An 11,998-nucleotide genomic window follows, 5' to 3' on the forward strand; every position below is an offset into this window, starting at 1 on the left:
CATTACATGCCGTAAACTTCATACCTGTGGTCCATAACTGTTCCCAGTCAGCCATCATTATGTTATGTCCAACATCCAATGGATTTCACCGTTTCATCCTGAGTATTCCATTTCAACAGCAAGTTATACATCTTTGACAAAATCTTGGTTTTGGGTTCTAACAGTTCTGTTTCTAATTTTGATTTTTCCACCTGGAAGCCAATTTTCTTGTCCAAATTGTATGCCTCCATTATCTGATAATAATGAAGCCACACACACACCCCAGTTCAATTGCTAAAGAACATTCCTGCACAGTCAGTAAGCTGTATTTTAGCCTTGCTGCAATTCCCTTTTCGATAGTTATAGTGCAATATCTGGCCTTTATTATACAGATGGGAAGTTCGCATCCACCCCACCTTTTTAACTAGTTAAATGTGTGCTGCAGCACAGGGAAGGAAGCACATACATCTTTCCAGGGTTTGTTTAACTTCACCGGCCGGTGAAAGAGAACTCCTATGCTAGAGCTGCACTGGAACGGGGTGAGAGCAGACCATGATATCCTCTCCTCCAAAACGTTTAATGAGCTGCATCCCTCATCGCTGCCCGTGTCATGCTAAAACAATACCCATGAGCTCTGTGTGTGCTGCCACTACAGTCACACTTGTCCTAGGTGCAAAATACTGCAGGTGAAAGGGATGGAGCGTGGAGGGGGGTTGGCAAGGAGAGATCACTTCATCACCAGGTTGTGCTTCTGTTGCAGAGATCAGGTGTGCCCTGTAGATGAGGCAAAATCCATACTTTTTGTTTTCCTCTCTCCTTCAAATAGTTCTTGGATCATCTTTTGACTGGGATTGAGGACATTTGTGGCCACTATGGCCATCACCACTGGAAGGACAAGTAAGTGCTACTGAGCTAGGGGAGAAAATAATAAGTTGCTTACAATTATTATTGTCTACTATTGTAACTGGATTTTTGTAATAATCACGTTTGGGAATTCTTTTGTTTCGGTTTTCTAAGATGCCACATTAACATTGGCGGGGGGGGGGGGGGGCTTAATCTCAAGGACTCTAGGCAAGTTACATGGTGCTATTTTTTATGAGCTAAACCCCAGGCTGGCTAACCTGTGCCGCTACACCACACACCCCATGTCGTTTGACTCGAACACCCATCGCCCCCAATCAACATGGCCAGTTGCCAGGAAATGATAGGAGCTGCTGTCCAAAATCTTCAGGGTGGGCGATGCTTATTGTAGCTTTACATTGTTGTTGTCTTTCTCATCCCCTTGCAAAGGCTGAATCGCTTCAACAAGAAATATGTGAAGAAGTGCCTAATTGCTGGGGAGAGGTCGAAGGAGCCCCAGCTGATTGCCTTCTATCACAAGATGGAGATGAAGCAAGCCATTGAGCTGGTGGAGAGCGGGGGAATGGGCAAGATCCCCTCTGCCGTCTCCACTGTCTCCATGCAGTAAGTATCATGGAGAGCAAGGGAGGTGGGGCTGTTTTATTCATTAAAGGGGGAAAGGCTTACTTTGATTGGAGGAAACACAGTGATTTTGAGTGTTCAAACCACTTAACATATACAGTCGTACCTCGGAAGTCAAATGGAATCTGTTCTGGAAGTCTGTTTGACATCCAAAATGTTCAAAAACCAAGGTGAGGCTTCTGATTGGCTGCAGGCAGCTCCTGCAGCCAATTGGAAGCCACAGAAGCTGCATCGGATGTTCAGGTTCCAAAGAATGTTTGCAAACCGGAACACTCACTTCCGGTTTTGCGGCGTTCAGGAGCCAAAACATTAAACTTGCAAGGTGTTCAACTTCCGAGGTACGACTATGCTACTTTGCTAACCCTTTAAAAAATCCCGCTGTAAAAAAACCCTGGTATTACTGGCCTATGCACTAATTCTGTTAGCATAAGGATTTCTGCTTGCACAACAAAACATTCCCCACCTTCTCATAGGAAGCTGCCTTATACTGAGTCAGACCATTGGCCCATCCTGCTCAATATTGTCTACACTGACTGGCAGCAGCTCTTCAGGGTTTCAGGCAGGGTTCTCTCCCAGTCCTATCTTCTGCATGGACCCCCTGCATGCGGAGCATGTGCTCTAATTCTATAAGCTTTATAGCAGGCACCCCCAACCTTCGGCCCTCCAGATGTTTTGGACTACAATTCCCATCATCCCTGACCACTGTTCCTGTTAGCCAGGGATCATGGGAGTTGTGGGCCAAAACATCTGGAGGGCCGCAGGTTGGGGATGCCTGCTTTATAGTGATGTATAAATTGTGATTAGTAATAGAGCATTTTGATTTTCTCTTGTAGGTCAAACCTTTGAAGCTTTTTAACCTTCTCTTAATCTTTCAGAAATATCAATCCGAAAACTTTGCCTGTGGAACGCATCCTGCCAGCTCTGTCGAAGGACAAAGAGGAGGAAATCCGAAAGATCTTGCGCACCAACTTGCAAAAAACCAGACAGAGGGTAAGAAAGAGGACCCCGTTAGCATCTTTGGTCTGGAAAACTGTGGTAGGTCAGAGCTATTTCCAGTGCACCTTCTTCCAGGGGCCCCCACTCACCATCCCTCCGATTCTCGCAGTCCATCAAAAATATTTACAGGCCGGACCCGCATTTACAGCCAGCTGGCAACCCAAGCAAACTGGCAAAGCAAACAAAAAATTGCTTTGTTACTTGGCCAGATACATTGATGAATGTGATAAATCTGCAGCTTGGTTCAACAATTTGACGTAATAAACAAGGCAATAAATGAACATCACTCTGAGGGTAGAAAGGCCTCTGTCTGGCTTAAAGGTAGGGGCAGCAAATTGACCAGTCTGCTAAAAGATGGGCAGTGATGGGACTGCAAGCTGAGGATGGAACCTGTAGTCATCAGGCAGATGAGCATGTGTGCCTGGAGCAATGATACACTCGACTGGGGGGAGCGGTAAGGCTTGCACAGCAGAAACAGATGCCATATGGGGCTCCTGATCTGTGCACCTCCAGAGGCCTAGCAGAAATGAGCCGTGAGGAGGGGCCTCTTTGGGGACACACCTGTTGCATCTTCCTCTGCCCACCTATGCCCAACCTTATGATGGTAGACAAGGCATTTGAGAAAGGGGGAAGTCTGAAGGAACAGCTGCTGCCACCTGTCTGCTAAGAGGGGCATTGCAAAGCCTTCAGCATGTTGGGGCTGCAAGAGAAGATAAATGTTCACTCTTGCAAGTGAGATGACAGCACCCCCAGATTTTGTGGGCAAAGAGAATCCCAGATCATCGACATCTGAAACCTAGGGGATGATCCTATTCAAACAAAACAATAGTGATTCAAACAGTGGGGAATTGTCAAAATCAAAGTTGGTGAACCCCTATGCGTTAGCAACAATGGCTAAACAAAAGATTATTTTTTCTGTATAGTAAAAACAATTAGTAGTTTGAATGAATGAAAGCAAAACAAAAATTTGTTCAGCTGTTTTATTCGTTTTTAGTTGCTTTGCGTTGGTGGCATTGTCTTGCATTGAAGAGATGGGCTAGAGCTCTATCTACGGTTTGCAAAAAAGTCACAAATTGGGGAAAGAGAGAAAGCTGTGAAACTGGCACAGTGGGGAAACTCTCTTTAGTTAAGATAATCATTAGGTTATTATGTTTGTCCACTTTTTCCCAGTTGCCTATAACGCTGGGATCCTTTTGTCTGACCCCCTGCCTGAAATTCTTCAGGCATGTTGGCTGAATATCTGCAGATTTTATACTGTTTGGATGGAAAAGACTAATGTTACAGCAACAGAAATCTAGCTGGGTTTTCCATTGCAATCGATTGGGAGACGGACACATTTTTACTGAGCAAGTCATGGTCAAAGAGTTCGTTTCTCATAATCCCAGAGGAAGAGTGGCTTAGCTCAAAACTTGCTGGAATTTGGGCACCTCTGGTTAAAGTTGATAGCCTCTGTTTGAATAACTGTTGTCATTTTACAGGTACTAGTTGTATTTCCCACCCCACACATCTGCCCTAGAAACCACACTGTCTTCACACAAATGGCAGCTGGGAGGGTGGGGGGCTCTTTCTGTGTGTATATGTAACCTCTTTTGAGTTCTGTTCTAGTTGCGGTCATATAATCGACACACCTTGGTGGCCGACCCTTACGAAGAAGCCTGGAACCAGATGTTGCTGAGGAGGCAGAAGGCTCGACAGCTGGAACAGAAGGTACCATGGATGGAAGGAAGGCTGTAATGGTGGAGAGTTTGGGATGGAGGTTCAAAGTGCAAGCTTCTCTTCAGTGGCTTCCAGATACCAGTTGCTGGAAACCAAAGGAGGGGGAAAATCCTGTTCTCAAGGGTTTCCCGGGGGCATCTGTTTGGCCACTGTGAGAACAGAATGCTGGACTAGATCGGCCACTGATCTGATCCAGCAGGTTCTTCTTAAGTTCATCTTGAAGAGAGGAAGATAAGAGGGGAGACGTCATTGGAGTATCTGAGGTGAAGAGCCCTTTAATTAATGGCTGCTGTGTTTCTGATTCCAGATAAACAACTACCTGACTGTGCCGACACACAAAATCGATTCGCCCACCATGTCAAGGGCGCGCATTGGCTCAGGTGAGGGGAGGAGGCTGTGGCAATTTCTGGAAATTAGAAATCTGCAACCGGGGCATGGTGGACCATTTGGGAAGGAAGCTTCAAGGCACTGCTGCTGTGTTAGCATTCAGTTACCCCACTAACTTCATGCCCCACAAGTTTCGCTTTAATGGCCTTGCTTGCAGGTTGTCCATAGCACACGGTGAGAACAAGATGCTGGACTAGATGGGCGTGTGGCCTGATCCAGTATGACTGTTCTTATGGTGCAACTCCAATAGTCCTGGCCCATCTGCAGGAGGTACCAAAGGAACTCTGGTGTATGTGTGTGTGTTTAATGCAGGGTTGGAGAACCTGTGGAACTTCACAGGTTGCCAGAGTACACATCCCATTATCCCAGACCATTGGCCATGCTGGCTTAGGCTGGTGGAAGTTGGAGCCTGACACCAACGGGAGGCCACAGGTTCCCCATCCCAGGCTAAATGCATTTTGGAGCAAAGGGAGGCTGCTACCTTTGGGAACAAAGCAATTTGTATTTTGCAGAGAGAGGGAGAGAAACCTGAGGATCTTGGAATGCGGAATTCTGCACTGAGCGTTGGATTCTTTCCCTGTGAGAGGCTTGCAGGGCAGACACGGTCCCAGCAGCTGCTCGCCCACTTAGGGTGGAGCTGCAGCAATAGCCTCTCGCAAGTGCCTTCGCTACTGCTTTGGGTTCCAGAAATTCCCAGGTTCAATCCCTGGCATCTCCAGGTGGAGCTAGGAAACACTCCTCCCGAAGAGCTGCTGCCTTTCAGAGCAGGCAGTATTGAGTGAAATAGACCAATATTCCGACATGGTATAAGGCAGCCTCCAAGGTTCCTGTGCCATAGGGCTCCAAGGTGGCTGAAGATCTTCCAAAAGATGCAGAGTGGCACATGCTGCCAGTAGGCAGGAGGAGCAGGGAAAGGGATGCGCCGAGCAATGGAGAGCAGAGAGAGCCAGCAGACTCTTTGAGGGTGAAGCAAAAAATCTTCAGGGTCCCTAACCCCAGTTGGATCTGGGTGAATGTTTTCTCCTGATCCCCAGCCTCCTTCTGCTAGACCATCAGATCAAAGGAGAACCTGCCCACCAGGTCTCCGCAAGAGGTACCTAACGGATCTCTGCGAAGGATTGATCTCCTCTCTTGTGCCTTCTTTCTTTATCAGACCCCTGCCTATAAATAGGACTGGTGCTTCTCCTCCTCAGCAGGTAACGGAACCAAACCCAGCCATCCCTGCTGTGATCTATACAAGCCTGTCTCCCCCCCCCCCCGAAACCAAGAATGAAACCCAGCAGTTTCCTCTACTTGGTTGGACCCCCATTCTTACCTCTCTGCCCCTGTCACCCATCACTTCGTGGACACTGTGAAGTTGTTTGTCCTCCTGTATTAGTCATGTTCTGCAACTCCCTGGCGGTGTCCTGAGAGACTCAACAGTCTGCATTTCAGACAACTGCCAGGTTTGCACAAAAAATGAATGTAAATGCTCCAGGGGGCTACTGTGCTCATGCCCTACTTCTTGGCTTCCCACAGACATCTGGTTGGCTACTGTAAGTACCAAATGCTGGACTAGATGGTCCTTGGGGCTCATCCAGCAGGACTCTACTTATGTTCCAGCTTTACCCATCCACAAAGTGGCGGTTGCAGCTCTTGATTGACTTGCTCGCTGCTCCAGTCTTGGCTCTTAACTGGCTTCATTTAGGAATAGAGTGTAAAATATAGGGACATTTTGTAGTCTTGTGGGGGCATATTTTTGACGGTGAAGAAATACCTGAAAACTTTTTTGGGAGGGGGGATTTAAATACATGCAATACTTTCTTATCAAACTTCAATTATTTTCCTACTTTAACAGGCTGAGATGTGGCATTTATAACTTAGCATGTAATATTTGGCATATTTATTAAATTTACAGAGCAATCTTTTATGTGTTAACCCAAAAGTAAGATGCACTCTTTAGAGGTGCTTTCATCCCAAGAAACCACATACAGGGTTGCAGCCCCCAAAGTGTGCATACTTTGAATATACATGTCACAGTCATTTGAAGGGAGATATGAAAATGTGCCAGTCAAAAGGACAGCAGATTTGGAATACTTGCTTCTAGTATATCTAAGCTTAAAGCAGGTCGCCGGAAGAAACCAAGCAGCAATTCACAAGCAACGAAGGTGCTCCTAGATGCAGAAATTTATCTAGGATTTGAGTGTTGTATATGTTTATAGTGTACATATGAATTATTGTTCTCTAATGCTGTTGATTAAGGGGACATGAACATATTCATACTACTCATTTTAAGTGAGTAAAACCTTGTATTAAAAAGTCTTTTTTTCCAAAGGACAAAATATTGAATAGTTTTTTCAGTGTTCCTCCAAATTTTCCTGGTACATAGAAGGGTTAGATATTCAATCAAATATACAGGGGAGAAAACTCCCTCAGAATTACATAGCCAATCACAATAAGTGCTACCTCAGCAAAGACCATCCCACTCTGATTGGATGCTAAGCAACAGCTCCAGCCCCTCTTGGTTAGCTGGCTTCTTGGCGACAGAATTAACCCTTAAGTTACAACAGAATGATCCCTGCTGTTGACCTCCAACATGATCTTTCCTTTCCCTCTCCAGACCCTCTAGCTTATGACCCCAAGCCGGACTCCGAGAACCTCCCTATCATCACCATCGACCCTGCGTCCCCGCAGTCTCCAGAATCTGTTGACTTGGTGAACGAGGCGCTGAAGGGAATGAGCCGCCTCCCACCATCCCCAGAGGAAGACGAGGATGAGCAGGGGCTGGTAATGCGGGCCAAAGAACCTTCCTCTCCAGGCACAGATGACGTCTTCACCCCTGGAACTGGCGACAGCCCCAGTAACCAGCGGATAATGCGATGCTTGAGTGACCCTGGGCCTAGGCCCGATCCTGACGAGGGGGAACCCTTCATCCCCAAAGGCCAGTGAGCTCCTCCCCATGCACTTCTAGACCTGACCAGTAGGGGGAGCTTCCTGCAAACACACACATACCTTGGGCTTTTCTCAGTTGCTTTCTCCTCTTCCTCTTCCTCTTCCTCTCTCTCTCTCTCCCCCCCCCCCTCTCTCTCTCTTTGTGCTCTTCATTTTGGAAGCTTTACTAGGAGGTGAGAAATAATAACCCAAATGGAATGCACATCTTATGCCAGCTTGGCTGTTTTGCTAAGGAAAGCGGCAGGCATAGTGGGTGACCAAAATCCCTTGTCCTGAAAAATGCCAGAGCCCTGCTCATCCCCTTTTCCGCATTAAGAGGAGCATCCCTTCCTCTGGGATGGGCAGGGTGGCATGCTTTGCCCCACTGCTATCTTTCCCCTTAGCGCCAAGAGACTGCTTTCGTTTAGGCACCTGAAGCCTCTTGTTCATTTGCACTTTAGAGAGCCCTCTCTTTTCTCCTTCTTGCTTTGTTGCTGCTCTGATTTTCCTTTCCAAACACACTGGAGAAGACGAGGAAGTGCATCTTGTATCAGGTATAGCACAGTCTGGGGCGGGGTGGCGTGCTGTGTCACCCCAAGCCGGTCCCCGGCATTCCTGTGGGCCAGTGGTGAAGCTGGAACTCTGTGGGATTCGAGTATGGCTTTAAATCACCAGCTGCACTTCTCTTCATTTTTTTCTGTATATTTTGCTTGTCGTCTTCTAGAGATGGCGTTGGCAGTAGCTTCTCCGCTAAAGAGGGCTCTTGAAAGAAAACACTAAGCCAGGCGTGCTTTAAACCAGGCATGATTTTTAAAATTTTATTTTAGAGCACTGCTGGCTTGGAAGGAGCGTGGCATTTTTCTGACACCAGTTTTCTGCACCAGGTGGTTGGTTGGGTTAACAAAGCATTCCAATCATATAGAGTTTGTGGATTTCTTTTAAAATCCCATGAAGCCATAAGAAAATTATTCTAGCCTTTTGGACGTTCCAAATTTCAGAGTCACCTGGTTTCTTTTTGTTTCACAAGTCTGTTAAGTGTAACTAAGCTGTTTGCTCCTAGAACCTGAGCGGTAAGTGTGCTCCGACACCAGGGACTCATCACATGTCGTCACCTGTCTAAAATTCTCCAGCATACCTTCCCCTCTTTTCCTGGAGTTACCCACTTTCTCATCTTATAATCCAAATTACCTTTTAAAAACACACACACAAAGAGCATTTTGTTGACCAAAGATGAATACATGGCTGTACATATATAATTGCTGGTTTATTTTAACCTTAAAAAAACAACGGCACAGGGTATTTGTTTCTTTAAAAGGCGTCAAATTATTCTACAAAGGGCACTTAGGGTGCCTGCGCAGAGGGCTGTTCCACTTGTCCTTTGCCAACCTGGTGCCTTGCAGATGCTTTGGGTATGCAGTTTCCCATCAGCCACAACCAATGCAGGCTGGAGCTGATGGGAATTATAGTCCAAAATGTCTGGAAGATATCAGATTGGCTGCTTCTGTGAAAAGCTTTAATAGCCTTTTTTTTCTGCCTATAAACTTGAGAGCATGAACTCTAATAGGTAGCTGGGTTTGGGCGTTACCTTTTAGCAATATCAGCTGCAGAGGAGCCAGCTGCTTCTCCTTTCAGAGAGAACTATCTCAACAGGGGCATCCTTTAACTGGTTTATGACCCATCGCCCTCTGACGAGCTCCTATCAGTTCTGTTTTCCCTCACCTGCTTGCTAGACTCTGCTCTCCCTCTGGCCTTCACTCTGCAGTGGGCATCCTCCTCCAATAGATGGTGCTAGGCCAGTTGTTCCCAACTTGGTGCCCTCCATATGTTTTGGACTACAGCTTTTATCACTCCTGACCATTGGCCATGCTGGCTGGGGCCGATGGGAGTTGGAGTCCGCCATTTTGGAGGGCACCCACATTGGCTACCCCAGAGCTGCTCCCAGTGCCTCTTTCAGTTACCTTACTTCTGGTTTCCAAAAATCTAGCCCCTCATTATCCTAGCCTATAAAACTCATGTCTCCATCCCTGACCACCAAATTATGTATTATGGTGGAGCGCCACAACTATTCTACAACCGGGAATAAATCCAACCTTGCAAATAATAGCAAGGCTTTCGTGTCTGGAAGTTCCAGGAAATCCCCTCCATCCCCCTGATGGGGGTTCACGAAGACAAAGTGTTGCCTACAGAGCAAGCAAATCACATGGCTGATAAACATTAGGAAGAACTTCCTGACAGTAAGAGCTGTTCGACAGTGGAATTTGCTGCCAAGGAGTGTGGTGGAGTCTCCTCCTTTGGAGGTCTTTAAGCAGAGGCTTGACAACCATATGTCAGGAGTGCTCTGATGGTGTTTCCTGCTTGGCAGGGGGTTGGACTCGATGGCCCTTGTGGTCTCTTCCAACTCTATGATTCTATGATTCTACGGTGCCTCTTCAAAGCGGCAGGTGGAGGAAGGGGCATGATTGAATGTTCTCACATGTGAAGGGGGGGGGAATCTGCGGGTTATAATTTTTGCTCTGAGATGGTTGTTTCCAATATGCTGGGTATTTATAGATAGGTGGGTATATGGGAGTCTTTCAGCTGCACCCCTGCCCTGCATTCTCAAATGATGAGCTTCATCAAAGAGTGGTCTGCTCACTTTGTAGAGTTGGCCCTTAGCCAAAGATGGCTTTCCTGTGAAGGCATTGCAGGGATTCCCCATTGCTTACTATAATGAGTATGGGGTTGCTCGTGCGTAAGTTGCCGCCTCTCCTGGCTATGTTGCCTTGTTAAACCTTTCTGTCTGGACAGCCCTTCAATTCGTGGCTGCCTCAGTCGCTAGCAGAATCCGTCAGTGGGCGTTTCTTAAACCTCTTCCAACATAAAAGTTGTTTGACGCCCAGTCTCCTCCTACTCTCCCTGCGTGGAAGTCTTCTGCGCAGGGAGGGCGTGGGTAGCGGAGGACCCGTGCTCTCCCCGCTGGTGTCCAGTGAAGAGTCCTGGAGCCCTCTCACCGATTCCCCCATCTGCCCCCCTTTATCCCTGGTGTAACGTTGATTTGCTTCCCCCTCTGCTGAACTGCCTCTCTCCCTGCTTGGCCCTTCTCCAGCATCATTTGAGAGCCTTCCCTCCGCCTCAGGCTCCGATGTCAGTTCCCTGACACTTACCCCCAAAGAAAAAGAAAGGAATTCAGAAAGGGGCATAGAACTGTCTTGCTCAGTGAGGTTGCTTTCCACTCTATACCAGGGGGTTTGGGACCCTATGGCCCTCCACAGGTTGCTTGACTACAGCTCCCATCAACATCTGCCAACATGCCCAACAGCCTGGGATGATGGGAATTGTAGTCTAATATCTGGAGGACAAGAGGGCAGCCTTTCTGGCTCCCTCCAGATATTTGTGTCCTCGTCTCCCACAGGGCTTGTGGGATGTCTGGAGGGCACCAGGTTTGGGGGGTGGGGGCAATCCTGTGTGTTAGGTTCCTCCCTCACTGAAGTGATCTATATCTGCCCAGTCTGAGCTGATTGTGTTTTATCCCCGCCCCCCTTTTCTGAGGATGGGTGTGTTGGTGATAAGACTAAGGTAGAGTGTAGAATGAGTTTCTGCACTTTAGACACCAGTTCTGGATATTGCAATTCTGTTATCGAAGCTTCTTTCAAGAAGTGTGCCCTCTACAGAGCCATGCTGGTGCCTGCTGTTCCCCCCCTTCCAGTAGTTCTTAGTTCCTCACCCCCATCCCACCCCATCCTGAAGGGGGCATTTTAATTTTCTGCCCCCTGTGCTGTGCCTTTTTAGCCATACAGTGTCTGCCTGCGCAAAAATAAAATAAAAATGGTGTTGTGATTTGCCGCTCGCTCTGTCTGGTGCATCCTGGCTCCAGCCAGGACGGCTAGACTAGGCCTGTTAATAGCTCTCTGTGCAAACCTGTCCATCTTTTCTCCCACCCAAATAGCAACACCCTCTCCTTCCTCCAGCATGCTCCCCCCACAACAAACACACAAGAGGGGAAGAGCTGCAAGCGGCACAGGTAAGAGGGGGGAAGAGCGGCAGAAGGGGGCTCATCCGTCTCGCCCCCACTCCCACCACACGGCTCTGTGTACTCTCGACCTAACCTGGGCCTTGCCATAGCGCTCTGCTTCAGGCTGAGCAGAGATCAGTAGACCGCAGTAGCCTGTATGTGCTTTCATGTACAAATGTTCTCTCTCCAGCAGGAGCTGATAAAGCAATGAAAAAACTATTGTATAAAAAAAAAGTGTAAAGAGAGTCTTTTTACATAAATATTCTAATAAATGAATGTTTTAATTTTTAGTGACCTGTACTGATTCCTCCCTACCACTATCTTATGTGCTCTCTGTTTTGTTTTTTAAACATCTCTCTCTCTCTCTCTCTCTCTCTCTCTCACACACACACACACACACACACACACACACACAATGCTGGGAAAGGTTAGCTATTTTTTGATGATTTTTTGGAGACTTTGAGCACATAATCACCATACATTTAAAGCACTCTTAGGCCACTTTTAACAGTCATTAAGTTTTAACCCCCAAATAAT

The 11,998-nt window shown here is 47.2% G+C and overlaps 1 protein-coding gene across 2 annotated transcripts in view; it reads left to right on the forward strand.

The window, feature by feature from the left end:
* The window catches only part of SLC9A1 (solute carrier family 9 member A1), a 76,646-nt gene extending 64,895 nt beyond the window's left edge, over window positions 1-11,751 (forward strand). The window contains exons 7-13 of one of the 2 annotated variants that reach the window (XR_013989314.1): window positions 806-876; window positions 1,270-1,443; window positions 2,337-2,451; window positions 4,063-4,164; window positions 4,481-4,553; window positions 7,160-10,183; window positions 10,622-11,751. Coding sequence is in view for 1 of the 2 variants with exons in the window: in XM_081015733.1 (XP_080871859.1) it covers window positions 806-876; window positions 1,270-1,443; window positions 2,337-2,451; window positions 4,063-4,164; window positions 4,481-4,553; window positions 7,160-7,488 (864 nt within the window). In the remaining variant the exon portion in view is untranslated. Of the gene's footprint in view, window positions 1-805; window positions 877-1,269; window positions 1,444-2,336; window positions 2,452-4,062; window positions 4,165-4,480; window positions 4,554-7,159 lie in introns of both variants that reach the window. The other variant, XM_081015733.1, reaches the window with a different exon arrangement.
* The last annotated feature ends 247 nt before the right edge of the window (window positions 11,752-11,998 follow it).

The sequence above is a fragment of the Podarcis pityusensis genome (genome assembly GCF_964106645.2).
Source record: "Podarcis pityusensis genome assembly, chromosome: 8".
Lineage (NCBI taxonomy): Eukaryota > Metazoa > Chordata > Lepidosauria > Squamata > Lacertidae > Podarcis > Podarcis pityusensis.